Raw genomic sequence first — 23,473 nt, 5'->3', positions numbered from 1 at the left:
CAGAAACGGGAGAACAGAGACGCCAGAGCGAAGCTGGGGCCAGAGCTGGTGGCAGCCCGGGTGCCTGGAACTCCAGAAAGAAAATTGTAAGATTGAAACGCCCAAGGAAAAAGGAAGTCTGCGGGAGGGAAAAGGTCGTTTGAGCTTAGTAGCTGAAGATGTGAACAGGTTCAACGAAGGTTTTCATAAAATACTGGAGGCCCAGTGCACGACATTTGTGCACTGGAGGGGTAGGGGGGTCCTTTAGCCTGGCCTGCGCCCCTTCACAGTCCAGGAGCCCTGGGGGCAGGGGATGTCCGACTGACGGCTTAGGCCTGTTCCCCACTGGGGAGTGTCTGCCCCTGGTGGTCAATGCATGTCATAGCGACCAGTTCCCCGTTCAGTCGGTTTGGATAGGATCCAGGAGGAGGCAGGGCCTCGAGAGTTCTCTAGTCGAGTGTTCCAAACATCATCTGGGTTCGTTTTAGCATCAGAGCTCTTTTTTCAATGAATAAAATGCACTAAGCCTGTAAGGGCTGCTCTGGTAGGAGGGGGGAGGGCTCCACCCCCTGGTCTCCCCGCCCCACTGCCCCTCAGAGGCCTCTGGGCACCTCCAGGGGCGCCGATAAAAAAGCACAGACCTCCTCTACCTGCTCCCACGACAAGGAAAGAGGCGCAGTGTGAGGGCTGAAGGGAGCCCCAGCAATGCAGTGACATCCCTGCCCTGCAACAGGGGTGCCCACGACCCTGGGCAATGACAGCCGCACACGCGCAGGAGGCCGCCCGCCTCGCCAATGGCTGCCAAGTGCTGCCCTGGGACCCTGTGGCCAGCCTGCACGGTGGGGCAGGGCACCCAGCCTGGCCCCTGCCGCTTGGATGGCCGGCTTGTCCCTCCGTGGCCCCGTCTGTCCAGTGGGCACAGTGCAGTGCCCTGCGTGGGGGGCTGTGGTGTGAGGGGGGAGCACGGGGCACTGGAGCAAGAGCAGGACACCCACCCCGGGGGAGGGGAGTCACTGCTGGACCCTCCTCCCGCCCTCCCCTCTGAGCTCTGCCCAGCCCGCGTCCGGCAGCGGGTGACCGCTCGGTGGATCATATTGTTAGTGTGTTACTAGAATTAAGCCCCACGATAGACCCACTAAGCGAGGGAGGCGTTACTATGGCCATTTTGCAGTAATGGAAACTGAGGCGCAGAGGCTTGAACGATGTCCCCCAAATCCCAGGTCAGTGAGTGATGGAGAAGGGGTCCTTGGATTTCCTCCCCAGGGCTCAGCCCTCCCGCCAGGGTCGGAGGAGGGGAGGAAAGAGGGGCTTCGGACAGTGTAAGCCTGGCCGCCGCCCCCTCCCCGCTTCCCTCCCAGGGGCCATGGCCCGGAGGCGCTGTCCTTCCGTGGGACGGTGCTGCCCTCTAGCGGCCCTGGTCGCAGGGCTGGCCCGGCCGGGTGGTGGGAAGGGGCCGAGGTCTCATGGCCGCATCGTACAGCTGGGGAGGCTTCTCACCAGCCAGGTGCCCGGCGAAGGCCCTGAGACGAACCGCCCACAGGGCGTCAGCCCACACACCTCACCAGCCCCGGGAGGGCGCTGCCTGGGGATCGGGCTGGGCGACGGGGCAGCCTGGAATCCTTGCGTTGGCCCCTCAGCTCAGGGGTGCAGGCGTGTGTGCACGTGTGTGTGAGGAGCATGCAGAGGCGGCGTTCATACGGGAGAAGGGAAGCAGGAAGATGGAATTCCAGCGCCGACGGTGTCCCTGGTCACCCGCAGATCCGAAGCGGCATTTCAGTGGAGTTTAAGGGCTTACAGAAACTCCTCCCACGGGTATGTTTTGCCACCACCTCCGTCATCACTGCACATCCCAAAAGCCCGAGACGGCGGGAGTGCACATCCCACAACTCCTCGGGGGAAATGTTTGGCCGTAGGTACCAATGCCAAATAGACACGCACCCTAAGCCCCAGGGATTCCATTCCTGGGTGTGCCCTTGAAGATTTGAAACACACATTCTCTCTCTCTCTCTCACACACACACACACACACACACACACACACACACTCACTCTCACACACACACACACACACTCTCACTCACACACTCTCTCACACACTTACACACACACTCACACACACTCACACTCACACACTCACACACACACACACTCACACACTCACACACACTTACACACACACTCACACACACTCACACACACACTCTCACTCACACACACTTACACACACACACACACACACTCACACACACACACTCACACTCACACACTCACACACACACACTCACACTCACACTCACACACACTTACACACACACTCACACACTCACACACACACTCTCACACACACACTCTCACACACACACTCTCACACACACACTCACACTCACACACACACACATTCATGTCCACCAGAGGGCAGGCACGAGCACGTGTGTGACCGCCCACACCTGGAAGCAATCCGAACGTGCACCCCGGCAGGACGCCGAACACTGTGGCATCACACACGCTGCACACAGCGGAGTATCAGGCAGCAGTGAAAAGGGGCGCATGGAACAGCATAATGGATCACATAAGACGGACCAGGTGTTGAAAAAAATCTCAGACGTAAGGCTGGGCGATGGAAAGATGCAAACTGCCCATTTCCCTGGAGTTCGAAGCCAGGCTCGGTGACTCCCTGGCGGTGGGGGTCAGAATGGTGACTCCCTCCGGGGTTCTGATTAGGAGGCGATAGGGCGGCACCGAGACGGGGTGCACTGACAGTGTTCCCAGTTTTGTCTGGATGGTATGCACACGTAGACAGTCTTTGCCCTGGCCCCATGGTCAGCAAACTGTGGCTCACAAGCCACATGCGGCTCTTTGGCCCCTTGGGTGTGGCTCTTCCTAAGCCTTAGGAGGACCCTAATTAAGTTAATAACAATGTACCTACCTATATAGTTTAAGTTTAAAAAATTTGGCTCTCAGAAGAAATTTCAATCATTGTCCTGTTGGTATTTGGCTCTGTTGACTAATGAGTTTGCCGACCACGGCCTAGCCGGTCTGGCTCAGTGGATGGAGCGTCGGCCTGCGGAAAGAGGGTCCCGGGTTTGATTCCCGTCCTGGGCACAGGCCGGGTTTTGGGCTCGGTCCCCAGTAGGGGGCCTGCAGGAGGCAGCCAATCGATGATTCCCTCTCATCACTGATGTTTCTCTCTCTCTCTCCCTCTCTGAAATCAACAAAAAGTTAAGGATTCTTCTTTTAGCGGCACACTTGAGATCATCCCGCTCTGTGTCTGTTACGCCTCAAAAATAGAAAAATAAATGGAAGCCAAGAGACAGTGGTGGGCGGCAGGCATGTTGCTTGTTGTGGCAGCGCAGGGCAGGGGTGAGGACAGGTGGCCTTGGGGTGCTATGGGGCCTCCTGAGATGGGGGGGGTGGGGCGCAGGTGCAGAGGCGGTGCCCGGAGTGCTGCTCCTGTTCGCTGCCTCCCAGCCCCAGATGATCCCGCCCCGCCCCCCTCCCCCCCCCGCCCCCCGCGGCTTCCTTTCTTGAAATGTACTTAGGTCACGGCTGCAGCACAGGGTTGTGGCTTTTTGCCCCTTCTTTGAGCTTATCTGTATTTTTCCCCTTTTCCCTTCAGCGAACGTGTTATAGCTTTAATAACATGAAAAGGGCAATAGCGCCTATTCTGAGTCAGGGAAGAGCTGTGAGTGCAGGCTCTGGTTCTCGGGTTTTGCAGGAAGGCACATTCGGAGGCGGGGCCAGGCTCTAGGAGCCATAAAGTCTCCTGGGAAAAGGCGGGGTGGAGCCTTTCGGCCCCAACTGCCTCTGCCTGCTTCCTCTGTCTAGGAGAGCGATTTTCTTTTCTTTTCTTCTTCTTATTTATTCTTTTTGTTGTTGTTAATCCTCACCCAAGGATATTTTTTCATTGATTTTTAGAGTGGAAGGGAGAGGGAGAGGCAGAGAGAGAGAAACATTGTTGTGAGAGCGACATCAATTGCTTGCCTTCCACACGTGCCCCAAGCAGGGCCAGGGATTGAGCCTGCAACCAAGGTCCCTGCCCTGGACCGGAATCGAACCCGGGACCCTTCAGTCTGAGGGCCCATGCTCTAACCATTGAGCAACAGGAGCTAGGGCTGAGACATTAAGTTAATAATGTCTCATAAACTAACTACTAAAATTCTGTGGCCCACGAAAAAACCATATTTTTTGCCAATCTAACAAAAAAAGTATTATTTTGATTGATTTACAAATAATAATAATAATAATAGTAATTACACTTTTTGCTCCAAAGTGACTTTTTAAAAAACCAGGTGCCTATGCTTGTGTTTAAGGATTTCTGGTGCCAAGAACTAACCAAACAGATGCGACCTTATCATGTGACGTATGTTGCTTCTCCGCGCGAGGGGCTCGGGCAGCTCTCCCCTCCTGGCCTCTGCCCTGCGTCCCAGGGAGGAGTGGCTGCATCTCGCTGGTGAGATTGGGAGGCGAACGTGCGCCCGGGGCTGAGTGCCTTTCCCTCTTCCTCTGGTGCAGGCACCTCCGGAGCAGTCTGCCCTGTGCCCCACGCCGAGGCTGGCAGAGGTAGCCGGCCACTCTCTGCATCTCCCCTCCTGGCACTCTGTCCTGGTGACCCCGGCGACCTTGGTCTCCTGGGCTCTCAACTCTTCTGCTCCATCTCCTCTGCCCAGGACCCCTCCGGCATCGCAGCCTGGAAACTCCAGGCATTAAACGGGCAATTCTAAGGTTCGCCTCCTTGGGACCACGGCCGTCCGGCACCCATTCATTCATTTATTCGTATGTAACCATGACCACCTGACGAGGTAGGTACTCATACTCCCAGTTTCTGATCCCCATGTGACGGGTGAAACACCACTAGGAGGCAGCATTAGTACTACCCCCCTAAGCTGAGTTCACTGTACAAGGTTGCTTAGCACGTAGAGGGACCAGAACTCGGGCCTGGCTCTTTCTTTATTCAAGGATCTTAAACACTGCACCCTATTACCTCTGCAAATGCATGCCATAACCAAATATAATTCTTCCGGATCATTCTCTACTGCCCAGGTTCTTATATTTCTGGGTCCTTATCCTATATAATAAAGCCTAAAATGCAAATCAACTGAACAGGCGAACGACCAGTCGCTATGGCACACACTGACCACCAGGGGGCAGACGCTCAACGCAGGAGCTGCCCCCAGCCCACAGGCCCCAGGCCAGCCAAGGCAGGTGCCAGTGGGGGCCCCCCCGATTGCCCCGCCAGTCGACCCACAGATCAGCCCTGATCGCAGGCCAGGACTAGGCATCCTACCCGTGCTCAAATTTGTGCACCAAGCCGCTAGTCTAAATAATAGGGTATAAGAACCTGCCCTACACAAGTACCTGCATGAATGCACATGCTATACCAACATTGAAATTTATTGCAATTTTGTGTATAATGTTAAAAATTGGCAACAATGTAAGTGCCCATCAAGAGGGGAATGATTAAATTCATTTTGATACATCTATACCATAACGCTATACAACTGTTAAAAAGTATCAGATTTGTATGTCCTGGCATGAAAAATCTTCTGTCTACCTATAATAATAGAAGGGTAATATGCTAATTAGACCAGACGTCTTCCGATGTCATTCCGGACGTCCTTCCTGACTAAGCCGGGGCCGGAGGGAAGCCAGCCCAGGTCCCAGGTGCCTGTGGGTGTTCCAAGGGAAGCCAGCCCAGGTCCCAGGTGCCTGCAGGAGGCTGGAGGAGGGAAGCAGCCAGGGTCCTGGGTGCAGGAGGGAAGCCGGTGCCAGCAGCCGGGGGAAGGAAGGCCTACTCTTGCATGAATTTTCATGCACCAGGCCTGTAGTTTATACATAATGAAAAAAATATATATTTAATGAAAAAATGCAAGCTGTAGAATTCACTGGACAGGATGGGCTGGCAGCTAAGCAAAGCCAGTGTGGCCTCACTGCTTGCTCAAGCCGTAGTCCCACCGTCCGATGCAGGACCAGGGTAGGGGCGGGGCCTGCTCAGGCAGCTGTTCAGGGACCCAGCCTCCTTCTATCGCCAACACATGTCCCAGCAGAAATAGAAGAGTGCGAGCAGAGGGCAGGTGTGGGAGAGTGCTCAGGGCTGGGCGCAGAAGCGGCACTCACTATTTCAGCCGCATTCCACAGCCTGCTGTCCACGCGGCCACACCTCACCGCTGGGGGCGGGGGCTGGGGGCTGGGGGCCGTGCCCAGCAAATGGCTTGGTGAGCATTTAGCCAGCATCTGTCATGCGAACTGGTACGTACCATTGAAACCCACTTGTATAAAATACCCGTTCATGAGCGCATGGATGTATTTTAACAGGAAAAAGTCTGGAAGGCAGACAGTCAACGGTTCCCTCTCGTGAGTGAAGAGGAGACCTCCACGCTCATTTCATCGCTCTGTGTTGCTGTTCTAACGATGGCACGTAGTTTCTGTGATTAACACGTAAGGATTTGTAAAATGACAGCATGCTGCTTTTACTAGATGACTTGGAGCCAGGAGTTCAGATTCCAAATGCTCACTGGGGGGCAGAGGAGGCAGTGGGCGTGTGCCTGCTGTTGCCTCACCACCCTGTACATTTCTTGCACAATTTCCTCCTGCGACAGGCCATCTGCTGTGTTTACCAAGCTGTTTGAGGAAGCGACAGCACCCAGGCCCCTGACACCGGCAGCGCAACCACCACACGGCAACCAGATCCTCAAAGCTGTGGTCACCGTGGGCCCCAGAGAAGGCGTCCGCCCCTGTCAGCGTTTGAGTACTCAGCACGGAGCCCGAGTAAACAGATAGAGCATCTTCCACGCCAGTCCCCACTGGTGCGAGCCGGGGGGGGGGGGGGCGGGGGGGGTCCCGCCCAGCCCGCCTGCTGCCTGCTCTGCGGGATCCGCCTGGGAGATGCTCGGCTCCAGTTTCCACGCCGGAGACGACCCAGACATCTGCCCCCGCCCCCTCCAGGACGCCCGAGCACACTTCCCCAGTTCCCTGAGCACAGACACCGGGTGTCAGGAAGAAGCCATGGGCGGGGGCACTAGGGTGTGGGGGGCTGCAGGGCCCTCCTGCTCCCAAGAAGGAGTAATGAGCAACATCTCTGCAAAAACAAATCATAGCACCATTTAGAGTCACCGAAGCACTTGTTTCCTCTACGTGGACCTTCCTGTTGCTCCAAACAGAAACGAATTCCGCCCCCCGACAGCCAGCGGGCACCCCGACAGCCAGCAGGCACCCCGACAGCCAGAAGGCACCCCGACAGCCAGCAGGCACCCCAACAGCCAGCGGGCACCCCTGCTGGACCATCCACCACAGCCGCTTCGTAGAAGCGTTGACAGGGACCCGAGAGTCCACCCCCAGGCTCCCCGGAGCTCCTGGAAACTAGGCCGCATTCATCTTTGTTTTGGGGTTTTTAAAATTAATTTATTTTGTTTAATTTTTATGTTGCTTTTTAGATTGATTTCAGAGAGAGGAAGAGAGATAGAAACATCAATGATGAGAGTCATCGATTGACTGCCTCCTGCATGCTCCCTGCTGGGGATCGAGCCTGCAACCGGGCGTTCACCCTGACTGGGAACTGAACCCTGACCTCCTGGTTCATGAGTGGAAGCTCAACCACTGAGCCACACTGGCTGGCCAAGTCACAGCTCTACCCCCTGGCCTGCTGGACAGGCCTGTGACTCAAACGAGGCGAATGAGAGCCTGCTGGTCCCAACTCTGCCACCATGGGGGGCAGGAGCCCCGAGAACAGAGCCGACCAGAAAGCACTGCGGCTGACTCCCAGCCTAAAGGGGGCCACGCGGGTCCGGCTGCACCGCAGGTCTGCTAGCGGGATGGCCAACACGCCCGGGTTTTGCCCTCATCCAGCTGAGCCGGTTTCTGACAGTGAAAGCCGGGGTCCTGAGCAGCACAGGGAGCTGGCCCCCCTGGGGAGGGAGTCCCCACAGGAGTGACACTCACATCGAGAAGCCAAAGATGACTAGGAAGCAGCCGGGTGGAGGGGAAGGGAGAGAATATTCTAGACCAGCGGTTCTCAACCTGGGGGTCGAACGACCCTTTCACAGGGGTCGCCTAAGACCATCGGAAAACACATATATCATGACATATTGTTCTTGTGATGAATCGCTATGCTTTAATGATGCTCAATTTGTAACCATGAAAATACATCCTGCCTATCAGATATTCACATGACGATTCATCACAGTAGCAAAATGACGTGATGAAGTAGCCACGAAAATAATGTTATGGCTGGGGGTCACCGCAACAGGAGGAACTGCATTAAGGGGTCGCGGCATGAGGAAGGTGGAGAACCGCTGTTCTAGACAGAAACACTGTTGACGAATAAGCTTCATGAAACAAGTGTCCTGGGCCCTTAGGCATAGTGATGGCCGGCGGGAAAGTACTTTATTGTTTGAAAAACCCCTGGTCACCTGGTACGCCATGGTTATTAAATACAGGTGGTTATAATCGAACCAACCCCTTTGATTATCTGCTTTGCTCCGAGGATTTTGGACCTAAAATCCTGGCCCTTCTTAGCTCAGAAACTGCAGGAATTGGGGGCCGCTGTGGGAGTGCTGGGAGGTGGGCCCAGGGCCAGTCTTGCCAGGCGATGAAACTGCCAAGGAAGCCGGGCAGTGCCACTCTGGCTCAGAGCCGCCGTTCATCAGGTTGAGGAGAGAAATGGATTTGTCAATCTTCGGCTTTGGCCTCGACCCCGAGAGGGCGGGGCCTGAGGCCTGGAGGTGCCCGCCATCTCCACCCGCCCGCTCAGCGAGAATCAGCGAACCCAGCAGAGTGTGGGGAGATGCAAAGAGGAGTTTCTTGCAACATCAACCACCTTTCCTTCTCCCCGCACCTCTCAGAGATCCTGGCCCAGCCCCAGATCATTAATTTACATGTTTTGAGGGAAGGGGGGGGGGGGGAACTAGCTGAGCTGGTTTTGTGTTACTTCTTTACATTCTCTCTTGGGGTCAAGAACAGCGAGCAGGGGCCAGGAGATTTTCCCATAGATGATCCCTTGCGTTACTAAAATTTGCTTTTGTCGATGGTTGTCTTATGCGATTTATTCTGATGCCCCAGAATATGAATGGTTCGGAGGAAGAATCAATGGGGTACAGGGCCCGCAGCAGCTAACACAGCGCCTCCTCCAGGAGGATCTCTGGTCCTTCATTCAGTGACTTTTGCCGAACCCGTCCCTGTGCTCGAAAAGGCCCACAGAGCTCCAGGCTGGAGGGCGCCCTGGTCCCCACTGCGAGTCATTGTGTCCTAAAGGGCTGGGTCCAGGCCTTAGCATGGAGACCCTGGGGAATCCGGGGACACTGAGCGCTGGGTGGAGTCAGGCTCAGACCTGGCCAGGTGGCTTCTGCCCTTGGGGTTTACTGAGCCTCAGAAGGGGGAGCGGAAGGTAAGATCCGACCGAACCCCTGGTCAGGCCAGTCCCGGGTCTGGAGCTTCTGGGCTGGCTGGGAGCTCTGAGTCTTGGTGGGGTCAGGCCTAGGCCTGGCCAGGTGACTGGCTGGCAGGAGGGACCAGCCCTGTGCCTTGGACTGTGGGCCGAAAACTGGCCTGCAGAGGAAGCCGAGTCCTGGCTGATGGTGGGAGGGGATGCGGTGCCAATCCAGGCCCTGCAGTGGAGACTCTGGCCTGCGCAGAATGCGGAGTCCCGGGTGGGTGTCCACCCCAGGTCCTGGCTGAAGGCGCCAAGCCAGTGGTTCTCAACCTTCTGGCCCTTTAAATACAGTTCCTCATGTGGTGACCCAACCATACAATTATTTGCGTTGCTACTTCATCACTGTCATGTTGCTACTGTGATGAATCGTCATGGAAATATCTGACATGCAGGATGGTCTTCGGCGACCCCTGTGAAAGGGTCGTTCGGCCGCCAAAGGGGTCGCGACCCACAGGTTGAGAACCGCCGCTCCAAGCGGTCAGGGGGCGGGTGGGGTTTAGCCCCAGCACTGGCGTGGAGACTCCAGGCCGGCAGGGGGCGCTGCGTCCCGGGCGGGAGGCGCAGAGCGGCTCCGGGCCGGCGGGGGGCGCTGGCGCGCGGCGGCGCGGCGGCCGCCCGGCAGGTGGCGCTCTGGCCGCGGCCGAGGCCCGGCGGGCGGCGGCGGCGCGGCGCTGCGCCGGCTGGCGGGCCTGGGGAAGCGGCAGCGGCGGCGGCGGCGGCGACGGGACCGGAGAAGGCGGAGCGGCGGCTGGCGGCGGGAGCGGCGGCCCGGGGCGGGCAGGAGCGCGCCAGCCGAGCGCACAGGCCGCGGCCCGCGGAGCCCGCCATGCCGGCGCGGGTGTGAGGCGCGGCGAGTCAGGGCCGAGGCGAGCGGCGGCCGCGCCGGCTGGGCTTCCCGCAGCGGCGCGGCCGGGCCCGAGGAGCGGCGGCCTCGGCCTCCGGCGCAGCCCGGAAATGTCCGGCAGGATCGAGAAAGCAGGTGAGGCGCGGGGGGCCGGGGCGGGCGGGCGGGCGGAGGGAGGGAGCCGCCGGGCCTGCTCGGGCGCCTCCGCCGTCGCTCGCCTCCGAGGCCGCGCAGGCGGCGCCCCGCGCTCTCCAGGGCGCACGGCCGGCCGCGGGCTCGGGGGGCCGGGCGGCTCGGGGACGCGGCCCCGCGGCCGGGGTTCGGGCCCGGCCGGCCGCTCGGCCTCCGCGGGGCTCGCAGACCGCGGCTCGGAGCCGGGGCGGGGAAGGGGCGCCCGGCCGCGTGTCCCGGCGGCTGCCACGCCGGGCGGCCGCCTCGCCGCCGGAGCGAGGCTGAGCCCTAGACAATGTGTCACTCCCCGCGAGCGGGGTTTACGTTTAACCAAAAGCGTCTGCGTCGGCGGCTTCAAAGGACGCAGCCGGCGGCGCCTGGCGTTTCGGGGCTCGGCCGAGGCGTCCCGGTCCCGGCGCCGCTGGGGACGCAGGGCTGCGGGCGCCGGCCGGGGCGCGGGGAGGTGATGTCTGCCGCCAGCCTCCTCCTTTGTGTGCCCCCGGAGCTCAGAGCCGCCTCCCGCCCGCCTGGCGCTCGCCGGCACCGGGAGTGGTCTCCCCAAGGATTCGGTGAGGCTCGGGGCTCCCGAGCCAGCGACACCTTGCAGGGCGAGCCCTTGGGCCTGAGGCGAGGCGGGCGGGCAGCCCCGGGCTCCCGTGTGAGCGGGGCTGCTGGTCCTGACAGCCCGGGTGGCTGACCTGGGGCGCCCCCCGAGCGTGGCCTGGCCGCCGAGCCCGGGAGGCAGGCGTTCGCGGGGCTGCAGAGGGGAGGTTGCACGGACTTGGGAGTTGCTGGTGCTCCCCGGGTACCCCGGGATACTTTCCTGCGATGCGCCCGGGAGCGGACCCAGAAGGCAGTGCAACTTGCAAGGCTGTGGTTTAAGCACAGGAAGGGCATTTTTTTTTTTGTAGCCTTTATTGAGGGTTTTCTATATATCCGGCTCCGTGCTAAGCATTTTAAACGTGTTGCTTAGTCAACCCTTGCAGATTCTCTGTGAGCGCGAGCGTGGTCCCCGGTTTTCAGGCTCGGGGCCTCGCAGTGAGCTCCTGCGGGCCACCCAGCAAGAGAGCAGCCGCCGGGCATGGAGGCCTGGGCTCTGCCCAGCGGCCCAGAGGCCTTCCTCGGGCGCAGGCCCTCGGTTCCAGGCGCTGTTTCCTGGGCGCCCTCCTTGCTCTCGAGCCCTTGACCAGTGGCCATGAGTTGCCGCCCTGCACCTGTGCTGATCCCGAAATATCGGGTTCATCTGTGAAGCATTTCTCAGGAGCCCTCCGCGTGGTGGGAAACTTGGATAATTTACTTGCTTTGACTCGGGGTATGTCCATTGTCAGAAACCTGAAAATCCTGGGAAAGTAACAGGGAAATGAAAAGCACCTGTCGTCCCAGAGCTGCTCCCGCAGCTCAGATCCCCCACCCCCCTAACGGGTGCATTTCCCTTTGCCTTCTCATCACCTGGGGACCCGAGGCCTCAGGCCAGTGTCTGGCAGCATAGTTTCCCCGTGGGCCTTCTCGGGCACCTCCCTCTCCAGGCGCTGCCGTGAGGGGCCAAGAGCGGGAAGTGCCTCACTCACAGCCGTCAGGGGAGCTCGGAGCAGCCCTGCAGCCAAGGGTGCACCCTCTCGGGTCTGCTGGTCGTTGGACGTGGACGTCCCCTTGCATTTCGACGAGATTCCCAGTTGAGTTTCTGTTGGATTTCTACACGGACCTGCTGGTGAGCTGCCAGCAGAGCGTTTCGTGCCAAGGAAAGGCCCTTGGGTGCAGCAGGGCTCCCGTTAGCAAGTGAGCAGCCCGGTTAGTCACGGAGCCTGACGCCCAGCAGTCACTGTTACTCGTGTCTGTTGACTTGAAGCAACAGAAGTGTTGCTCACACGTGGTCATAATCCCTTCCTCCTGACTAGAGAAGGCCTTGCACTTCTCAGGGGTTAAGGAACCCAGGGTTTTGAGTGTAAGAGAAAGCTATCCATCTGTAGGGCCCTGAGATGCGCCCATTCTTCCATCCGGACCGTCCTTGGTGAGCAGCGGCCTCCTCAGCCTCCGGGGGAGGTCTTGGGGCTGCCCTGCTGGTCCTCAGTCCATTTAGTCACTCAGCAGTGCTTGGCGTGGGTGGCGCCCGCCGGGCATACGTATTGCCCTCTGCCCTCCTGTGAGGCCTGCCATCGCATAGGGTCACAGGAAGGCAAGCCTCCGATCGGGCCGTTCCCAGTCGTCTGCCCCGGGCCTCATGGGGGATGAGGACACCCTGGGTTCCAGAGGGCGGCAGAGGGTCGCTTTGCTGGCTCGGCCTGTCCAGTTCGGCGGGGTGGAGGGGGCTTTTCTGGTGTCTTTCACAGATAATGAGGAGGTAGAGGGGAGAGTGGAGCCAGAAGGGTTAGGGGAGCTGGATTCGGGAGCTCCGGGGTGCGCTTGTGGGCAGAACTGGCCAGGAGCGGGGGTGGGTCCTTAGGAACCCAGAGGGACTTGTTCTGAAAGGGAACGTGGCTGTGGGTGGGCACAGAGGTGGTGGGACTCAGCTGCTCATGCTTCCAGCAAACACGAGGAGCTGATGCCCTCACGGTTCCGTAGCGAAGCAGCTGTTGCCCATGAGTGGAGGTGACAGGCCGTGGGCTGGATTCCATCCACAGATGTGTTGTGTTTGATCTGCGTGTTCTTGAAGAGAAAAGAGAGAATTGATGGCCAATATTTAAAATCAGGAAGTCGGTCAGAAATCTCAGGTTTCTGGTTCTCTTGAAAACTGAGACTCTTTGGTAGCTCTGAGCCCTGTTCCTCTGCGGCAGCCAAGGGTGGCCCTGTCCTGCCGCCAGCCATCACCCGTTTCCCGCCTGGACCATTGACATTTGAGTTTGCATCCCCTTTCCTTGGCTTTCCATCTGCACTGAAAGCTTTGCCACGTTCCTTCATTGATTTATTCCTCGATTTCCTGGTTGAGCTACTCTGTCAGGTGCCGGACGAGGCTCTAGGGATCCAGTGGGACCACAGCAGACAATGCAGAGGCGCTGGGAGGTCACGAGGTGTCACATCAGCCTTCCGGTGGAGGGTGTCAGGGATACCCCTCTGAGGAACGGAGGTGAGCCGTGGAGGATGAGGCCGTTAGCTGGCACTGCCATGGGGGCGGAGAAGGGGGCTTGCTTCCCTTTCACCCATGCTCTCAGCTGCTCACACATCCCTTCCTGCCTCAGTTATCCAGCACCTCCTCAGGCTTGGAGTTCTCCACCCCTGCTCCTGGGCCCTCCCTTCTGCCTGGGGCTGACAAGATAGCCGCCACAGAGACGGGAATGTCACCGACGGGAATGTTGTGACCGGCTCTGGGTTCCCCGCAGACCTCAGTGTGGAGACGTTTCGCTGTTAGGACCTCTGGCAGCTGGGCAGGCTCGGGGCCAGGGCAGGTGAAGCGGAGGGCTCACTCGGGCCCCCGCGCCTGTGGACAGGATTAATACGGTGTCAGACTCAAGTGCCATGTTTTTCAAACGGCTGAGGATGCTTTTATTATAATTTAGAAAAATTTGCACCAACTGCATTCATAGTAACTTGTTGTTATGAATTTTCTCAGAATAGATAGAAAGTACATGTACTGTCACATGGGCTGCCTTTGTTTTGGCCTAGGAAAGAGTCCTTGTGGATCAGCAGTCACTGTATTTCGATCAACTTCTAAACATTTAATTTAATTAAAAAAAATCTTTATTGTTGAGAGTATTACATATGTTCTCTTTTTCCCCCAGTGACCTCTCCCACCCTGCCCCCACCTCCTACCCCAGGCTCCCCCACCCCACCCCAGGCCTTCCCCACCTTATTGTCTGTGTCCATGGGCTATGCATATATGCATATGAGGTCATTGGTTCGTCTCTTCCCACCCCCCTGATCAATTTCTAACTCCTCAAATCTTCCACTTCCTTTTTCTCCACCGTTAGCAATCTCTGTGGTCAGAGTATCCAGGCTACAGTGGGGCATGTTAGGGCCCTCGGTGTCATTCGTCCACTCACTGTTTTTTTTTTTTTTTTTTTTTTTTTCTTTGTTTTTTTTTTTTGTTTTTTTTTTTTATTATTGCTTAAAGTATTACAAAGGATATTACATATGTATCCATTTTATCCCCCCGCCCTAGACAGTCCCCTAGCCTCCCCTATCACCCAGTGTCTTATGTCCATTGGTTAAGCTTATATGCATGCATACAAGTCCTTTAGTTGATCTCTTACCCCCCTACCTCCTGCCCCCCAACCCTCCCCGGCCTTCCCGCTGCAGCTCGACAATCTGTTTGAGGCAGCTCTGCCTCTGTATCTATTATTGTTCAAAAGTTTATAATGGTCTCTATTGTCCACGAATGAGTCGTCCACTCACTGTTGCAGCAGTTCCTGAGCCCCTCCTCCCTGGCAAACACTGACGCCTGGCCTCCCCTGTCACAGTCCAGGGGGAGATCAAACAGTCTTGGGCATTTCCAGTGTCCTATGGCTTTCAGAGCGCACTGATGGATGCCCTCATTCCCGATCTCCCCAGCATCCTGAGGGCTGAAGCCGGGCTGGTTATCCCCATTTTGCCAGGGAAGTTTGGTGACTTGCCCAGGTCACAGCCCTAGCCTGTTTCTGCCTTTACAGAGCACCGCTTAGAGCCTTTCGTGTTGCTGAGGACACAGCTTTCTATCTTAATGCGTCTTCCTGTGTCTTTCTTTCTGACCCCTCCTCCCCCAAATATTCTTAGTTAAATTAAGGAAGGCCCAGAGAGGTCTTTAGCCTGCATGTGGTATTACTAATACTAATAACACTAGCAATACTATAAGGAGGTAAGGAAGAGCATGAACACTAGCTAAATATGTTTTTTAAAACCAACCACAGCAACCCCAAATGTCCCCTGGCCTCCTGAGCCTCTGTTGGCAGAGGTGGTTTGAATGGAATTCCTTGTAGCCAGCAGACCTGATAGGAGGCCTATAAAGATGAGTCATTCATGAGCTTGCAGAAAATCATTTCCCAAATTAGCCCGCACTGGAGAGTGCCTGAGCGCAGGCTGCTCTGACCTCAGCCTAGCTGAATGTGTCCTGGTCGCCATAATAAGATGACGCACTGGAAAGAGTAGCGGCCTGGCAACGCTTCCCGCTACCGCACCCACACAGCCTGCGGCTGGGCGCCCTGCTGCTGGGACAGGTGTTCCTCCGCTCCACCCACCTGGCCAGAGGCTGCTTTATAATTAAAAAACAAACAAAACCCCACTCGGTGAATTACTGGGGATCCGTTGTTTTAGTTTCTGGTCAGTTGTTTGAGACCAGCTGACTAATAACCTGAGACCGGCATTGTGACCTTGAGCAGTTCTTTCCCTTTTCTGGTCTCATTTTCTCCATCAGCGCCTTAAGCAGGAGGAACTCGAAAATGAGTGCTTCCCCATGTGTGTGCGATGTTTTAAAGCAGTAGCTCCTCTTCATACACCAGAAGGCCGTTAGGTGATGGGTAACGGGCGCCACTCTGGGCTCAGCTGGGCCCCTGAGGCTCCTGCTGGGTCCTCTGCGAGCACAGTGTGAAAACCCACTTCCTGGATGCTCTCAGCCTCCTCTACCCAACGACTTCTCGGACTCTGTGCCTTCTCTTCCCCCAGCAGGCAGTCAGTCCATGGGAAGGCCCCAGATAAACACTTTGGGTAGAATAATGTTGTTTAGCTCATTCAGAAACCAAAGCCCCAGTTTCCTTTCTACAAGTTAAAAATCAACAGAGTCTTACATGTAAGACCATCAGCTCCATGAGGGAGGTGCCTGTCTGGTCCGCCATGGGGTTTGCACCACGGCACAAAGTAGGTGCTCAGTAACGCCTTGGAAGAATGAGTGAAGTTGGTTAGTCCTGCCATAGAATGAACTCACGTTTCTGATTCCAACTGTCACAATTGTCTTTAAAGGGAGCTTCGGGGTCTTGAATTGCCAGTTCGTATGTTTCTGGGTGAATTAGCAGCACCAGTACTCCGGTCGGGGTATGCAGTTAGTTGGGGTCTCTGTGCTACCCATATACATTCTGAGGCGAGGCCACCATCAAGTTCCCAGAACACTGGAGAGAGCTCTAGGGCGTGCTGAGAGACTGAGCCCAGACGTCCCTGGCTCGGCAGCTGCCTCTGGTAGAGACCGCTTGGCTCTGGGGGGAGGGAGGGGGGCACAGCACCCAGCTCCCTAGGCACTGCTCCCTCACCTGCAGCAGCTGTGATCGGCCTCATTTACAAACCAGGGCACATGCCAGCTCTGCCCAGCCCGCCGCCGGCCAAGCACCATGAGAGGAGTCCCCGTCTCCATTTGTTGCTTTCTTCAGGGGCCTCGGTGTCATTTAGGATTAGCTCCTGCACCATCAGCTCTCTTTGAGGCGCTGGAGAGGTAGCTGTCGGGGTTCCCAGGCTCCCCCTTTCTTCTTTGTCAAGGGGCTTAGGAGAGTCTCTTTTGCCGGTTCCTCATCCTTGGTGAGCGAAGATGCAGTGGAGAGCCTTCCCTAATGGATTAGGAACCTGGTCTGGTCCCCGCTGGTCACAGTCCCTCTTTGTCCCCACGCTCCCAGCCTGTGGTTGGGCAGATGGATGATGGTCTCTGAACCGGAGTCCTGACTTGCAGCCTGGACCTCGTCTTCCTAAAGCACTGGGACTGCTTCACACGCTAAACCAGCCGTGGGCAAACTACGGCCCGCGGGCCGGATCCGGCCCGTTTGAAATGAATAAAACTATTGGAAAAAAAGACCGTACCCTTTTATGTAATGATGTTTACTTTGAATTTATATTAGTTCACACAAACACTCCATCCATGCTTTTGTTCCGGCCCTCCGGTCCAGTTGAAGAACCCATTGTGGCCCTCGAGTCAAAAAGTTTGCCCACCCCTGCGCTAAACCCTCGCCCCACCGTGTCTGAGGTGGTCTTTGTCCTCCTCTCCTCGGCTTTCTGCCATACACACTCACTTTACTGCAAATGAAGTTTTGTGATCGGGAAACACTGCCCTGCTTCTCAAGCATAGAAGTACTGGCCTGTCTGTGGGGGGGTGGGGGGGTTGGGAGGCAGTTAGTGGGGGCACGGGGGGCACTTTCCGAGGCTACGGATACAAGGGTGGAGTTCAGGCGTTTCTAGCTTTCAAAAGTTTATGCCATTGGTGTGAACTTGACAGTCAGGGCTCCCAACCACGCTGTTCAAAGCCAGCCCGCCGTCCCCCTGAGCTTTGGGAGGAGAAAGGGGTGGATGTGGAATGAGAAGAGAGGAAGGACAGGAGGGGTCACTGGCCGGTGGATTTTTATTCCATCCCAAGAGACACCACCTCCGTTTCCCCTTGCAGCGGTGCCGCAGTGTTAACTAAACCATCATCTTCAGCACTGAAGGTGCGATGCTTTTGTGGCCGTTACAGGTCCTCGCAGACAAGGAACTTACCAACTCCGTTGAACCCTGCAAGCGGCCTGATTTTAGACCCTTTATCACCCCCCCCCAACCCCCCACCCCCACCCCCGATTAATTTTCACAACAAGGTACGTTCAGAAATCCTTGAGTTTCGTTGCGTGTGTTCCTTGGCCTGGGCTTTCCTGATCCGTGAGAGCAAACGAGTGTGATCTCCTTGCTAGTTAGTCCCTGTAGTCAGTTCAGAACAGCTGTTTGCAGAGCCGAGCCCAGTCAGCTCTCTTCACTTTGTCTAATCATTTGGTCCTGGAGCAACAGAACCTCCCTGAATTAGCATGACCACACTCCGCTGTGCTTCTGCCCCAGCTTGTCCAGAGCACCTTACAAATATTAATTCTCTGAGCTCATCGGAAAGGCAGATTGAAAGCATGCTTCCCTGCATGATCTGTCCTTGGTTTGTTCATGAGGAGCTGTCTCTATGATTACCCTAAATGAGCAAGGTTGTAGAATGCAAAAAAGGGATTGGGCAGGGACCTGGGCTACATTCAGCCGGTGTTGCAGTGAGCTCAGAGTTCCCTGGTCCTGGCTTGGAGGGTGAAATCTGCGTACCAGTGAGGAAATCATGTGTCTGAATCATCCGGGGCACGTGCACATCACTGTCACTGAGGATGCTTGGAACTGTGGCATCTTCAGGTGATGGAAAGAGAACTGGCCAGAGTGTCTGGCACTGTGGCAGGCCCAGTGTCTTCTGGGCAGGCCTTGGTCCCTTCCTGGACCTTGAACTGCAACACTGCTTCCTGAGCTTTTTAAAAATCCCAAGTCCTGCTTAGGATCTGATGGAAGCTTGTGGACTCTGCCCCCAGGGAGAAAGATTCATTTACATGTGAACATGGTTCTATAAACTCTAAATTCCTGCTATTATATGATACACTAGTAGCCCGGTGCACAAAATTCGTGCACATTAAAAGGGAATTAATTAGCGGAAATATTTTAATATTGCCATTTGCCCTTTCTCTATAATAGAAGTGTGAGAGATGAAAGGAAATTAGTAAAATGTATATGAAAATAATATATACATTTATTAATAAACAGTAACAAAAGGATTTAACAACAGAGGCATGATATAAAAACAACAAAAACATGATATGAAAACAACAAAAACATGATATAAAAACAACAGTGATGCAAACAACGACTGATAAAGTGATTAAACTTATTCTAATATCTCCCTGTACACCACATTAAGAGTGAAAACACTTTCAGAGTGCTTGACTAATTTCCCTTGTGATGAAGTATTTAGAACTTTAACTGTAACGTCACATGCTCTTCAAACTCGAGAGAAAGCAACATATAACTAACTGACCATGTGCGAAAACAGGTTCAGGTAGGAATATGCCTACTCTGTCTAGAGTTTGTCCTTATGATTTATTAATAGTCATCACAAATGCTGGCATCATGGGAAACCGTCATCGAATCAATTTAAATGGGAGGCCAGTGTCAGATGGGGACAAATTAATTCTTAGAATCGGAACAACTTCTCCCTCTGCAGATCCTGTTAATACTTCAGCTTCGATAATGTTAGGTCGTAATCTTTTGATAATAAATCTGGTACCATTACAAAGACCCCATTTACTATTGAGATTTCTCAATAGCATGATGATTGCACCCACTTTCAATTTTAATTTATGACATGACATTCCCGAAGGAGTAATACTATTGATAAATTCGATGGGAAAATTTTTCTTTTCAGCATCATCTGTGGAATCAATGGAATCATCACTCAAATATGTGTGAAAATCTCCATCAAGTATATCCAGAATTTCTTCATTTAATTTTTGAACATGCTCATTTTTTGGACAGAGAATTGCACGTTTAGATATATTTTTAATATTATCTATAGATACACTATTTCCAATGGTAGCTTCAATAATAGATCCATTACAAATCATTTCACCAGGGATTTCAATAATATCCATTCCTAAATGAAAACTGCTATCAAGTGTGCCATCTCCAAGTTTTAGTAACCATGCACTATAAGCAGAATCCTCTGATCTCATATTTGTTGTAAGAGACAACTTTCTGAAACATCCCCAAACATTGCAGTACTTTAAACTCGTTTGTACTATGGCCGATCGCATAGCATGCGGTGCAATACTGAGACATTGTCGAAAATTCCCTCCAAGAAGGAGAACTTTCCCACCAAATACAACATTTCAGACTCATAATTTCTCTTAGTAATCTGTCTATGGCGTTTATAGCATGACTGGATGCCATGGCGCATTCATCAATAATGAGAAGTTGGGCCTTTTTAATAGTTTTAGCAACTTCACTCTTTATATTGAGTCTAGAATGGAAGTTTCATTTAATAGAATCGGTAATTTATATTGGGAATGAAAGGTGCTTCCACTGAGAAGTAAATTTACAGCAATTCCTGTAGACGCTGTGGGTAAAACAGTAACACCACGACCTCTAATATAATGTATTAAAACGTTATACAGATATGCAGGTGAATAGGATTCCTAGCTGGCAGGCCCCTGACAGTAGGCTGGCCACCTGTCGATTCCGTGAGGATGGGGCTCCCTCCTCCCTCCTGTCAGGGTCTGGGGTGCAGGTGAATGGCGTTCCTAGATGGCAGGCCACTGACAGCAAGCTATCCACAGCAGATTCTGTGAGGAATGGGGCTGCCTCCTCCCTACTGTCAGGGTCTGGTTTGAAGGCGGGACTCAGTACTTCTAGCTCTGCTCCGAGGGCAGGTTCCTGCCTGAAACCTCACCCTCTGGGGGAAACAGCTGGGGGAGGGCACGGCTGTTTCTAAGATGACCCCTGCAGGACTGACTTCCTTCCGGTTGGTTGAGCTTCTGAACGTGATGTTACACCCAGGGTTTTTATATAAGTAGATAATAATTTACAACAAACTCCCCAGGTCTTGGAAAGCTTGAATGGAATCTTGGGCATCTGAAGTCATCAGGATTTGATTTCTCCTGGTTCACTCAGACCTGAATTCAGGTACTAGTCAATAATTATACATTCCCGGAGTTTGGTAAGGATTTCATGAGATGATGCTTGCAGGCTGCTTAGATAATGTCTATGTGGGCAGAAGGAGAAACCTTTCCCCTTCTGCAAGAGAGTCTTTTTAATTTACGTGCAGGAAAATGGAACTTTTGGGAGATGTACAGTTCTCTGAACTTTCACTCACTTGTAGTTTTGTGAAGCTACTAGCACAACGAGGACCGAGATCAATCCTGTCACCCAGGGCGGGGAATGCTTGCTGCCCCTTTGCAGTCACGCTCTTCCTCACCCCTGGCTCCTGGCAATCATCGATCTGTTTTCCATTCCTGTAGTGTTGCCTTTTCCAGAATATAATATGGTATCAGCTTTTGAAATGTGCTTCTGTTACTCAGCAACACTGCCTTTGAGACTCACAAAGTTATTGTGTTGTTGTTTTTTATTGGAAGTTTCCTTTTTATAGCTGAGTAGTATTCCATTGCATGGACATAATCACTGTTTATCTGCATGGAATTTGACTTTGGTTAACTTGCTCTGTTTCCTGGAAATAGATAAGATGGCAGTTGACCAACAAAAATCAAACCAATTTAAAAACTTGAGTAGACATCTCCATAGAAGATATGCGAATGACCAACAAACACATGAAAAGATGCTCAACATCACTGATCATTAGGGACGTGCAAATCAAAACCACAGTGAGATTTCACCTCGCACCCATTAGGATGGCTACTTTCAAAAGAACAAAAAATAACAAGGGTTGGCAAGGATGTGTAGAAACTGGAACCCTTGTGCACTGGTGAAATGTAAAATGGTACGGCCGCTGTGGAAAACAGTACGGCGGTTCCTCACAAAAATGAAAAATAGAACTACCATATGATCCAGCAGTTCTGAGCATACACCCACAAGAAATGAAAGCCAGGACTCAAAAAGATATTTGTCCATTCATGTTCATAGCATTATTCACAACCAAAAGGTGCAAGCAGCCCAGGTGTCCATTGATGGATGGTGGGTAAAAAAATGTGGTTGATTCACGGAATGCACTAGTATACACCCTTAAAAAAAAAGGACATTCTGACACCTGCTTCAACATGAATGAGCCCAGAGGACATTATGCCAGTCACAAAAGGAAAATACTGTACAAGTCCACTGGTGTGAGTAGATACCTAAGAGTAATCAGAATCAGAGAGACAGAAAATACTAGTAAGTGCAGTGGTGGTTGCCAGGGGCTGAGGGAAGGGAGAATGGGGAGTTCATGTTTAACACCTAATTAATGTTCAAGTTCACTTTTGCAAGACAAAAAGAGTTCTTGATAGTAACACAACAGTATGAACGTACTTATTCTGAGATGCACTTATTAAGAGCACACTCTTAAAAATGGTTAAGAATGTAAATTTTATGTTATGTATATTTACCACAATTTGTAAAAAATTACCATGGACGACAAATATTTTTCAGTCTTTACATCATCATTATTTAATCTGAAGAATCTTAATACAATAAATTATATTAGAACCTTAAAAACATGATGACATATGACAACTGTGTTACTGGGACCAATGCTTCTGGTACACATGCCCTGGTCCAGTGCATTCCACCTGGGCGGGGACCGCAGGCGAACTGTAAACACCTGGCGGGCAGCGCGCTCTGCGCCTCTTGAGCGCAGTGACCCGTGCCATTCCACGTGTCCCTGGAGGGGCCCTGTGCGATGATGAGGTGCTGGCTGCTGGGCAGGAAGCTTTGGAGCCAGGGTGGACCCCGGGCCACCAACTGTGGATCCCGTCCCGTTGGACCTGAGCTGCTCAGCTGTGCTGAGCTCCTTCGTGGACCCTCACAGGCTACCGTCCAGAGCTGCCCTCTGGCAACCTTGGTTCCTGTCCTGTATCTGTCTAAATAGGTTGGTGCCAAGAGGGGCTGATGAAGGACAGGGGCCTAAAGAGCCCAAGAGCCTGGGGCGGGGGTAGCCTGGCACGGAGGAGTGCTTACTGCATGTCAGCTATTCACAGACACTGGGACTCCTGGTGGCTTCCATGTGAGGCTCTGCCTGGATCCCCTGGCGGCACGTCCTCTGGGTTAACAGCGCAGATGGCATTTACTCCAGCTCTGTTTGGCGGGGCTCCAGGCTATTGGCCACAGGCATGAGACAGTGTCACTGACTTGGAGGAGGGGAAGAGAGAGGTTGAGCTCTGAATCAAGATCCAGAAGCAAACTCAAGTCTTCTCCAAGGTCACAGAGCCTGCCTGGTCGTGATTGCCATGATGGGCTCTCTGGTCCCAGGAGTACCATTAACCCGTTTCTGTATGAATCTTGGATGAAAGGCAGTTACTGTGTGTTTTTGATACCACAGCACCAACACATAGTACTTCCCAGGAAACGAAGAAAAATAAAATACATTAGCAAGATAGACTGTGAAACAATGCACTGATTTCAGAAGTTGAACTGAAGAGGGAATTCTTAGAATCAGGGAATTCAATATGAAACATTGGTTCATTCTTTCAGCTTGTTTCTTGAGCACCTACTGTCTACAGCTCCTGGCAGCAGGTGCTGGGATCATGGGGTGGATAAGCCAGTGCTTCTGCTCTCAAGGCGCTCACTGAGACTGGCCTGAGCTCTCCCTTCGGGTGAGACTGGGCCTGTGATTGATGAGTCTGTCTCTGGAGTTTGGCTTATAAATGTAGCTCTGTCCTGGCCTCACAGCGAGATGTCGGGCAGCAGAGGGCCATTACCTGAGGATCA

At 53.9% G+C, this 23,473-nt stretch overlaps 1 protein-coding gene across 1 annotated transcript in view; it reads left to right on the top strand.

Annotated features, from left to right (window-relative positions):
- The first annotated feature begins 10,034 nt into the window (after positions 1 to 10,034).
- Positions 10,035 to 23,473, top strand: part of RAPGEF1 (Rap guanine nucleotide exchange factor 1) — a 111,090-nt gene continuing 97,651 nt past the window's right edge. The window contains exon 1 of the mRNA XM_059658360.1: positions 10,035 to 10,381. Within this exon, the coding sequence (XP_059514343.1) occupies positions 10,357 to 10,381 (25 nt within the window). The 5' untranslated portion in view covers positions 10,035 to 10,356. The remainder of the gene's footprint in view (positions 10,382 to 23,473) is intronic.

This window comes from Myotis daubentonii, chromosome 11, assembly GCF_963259705.1.
Source record: "Myotis daubentonii chromosome 11, mMyoDau2.1, whole genome shotgun sequence".
Taxonomy (NCBI): domain Eukaryota; kingdom Metazoa; phylum Chordata; class Mammalia; order Chiroptera; family Vespertilionidae; genus Myotis; species Myotis daubentonii.
This window is presented reverse-complemented; position numbering and strand designations above follow the sequence as displayed.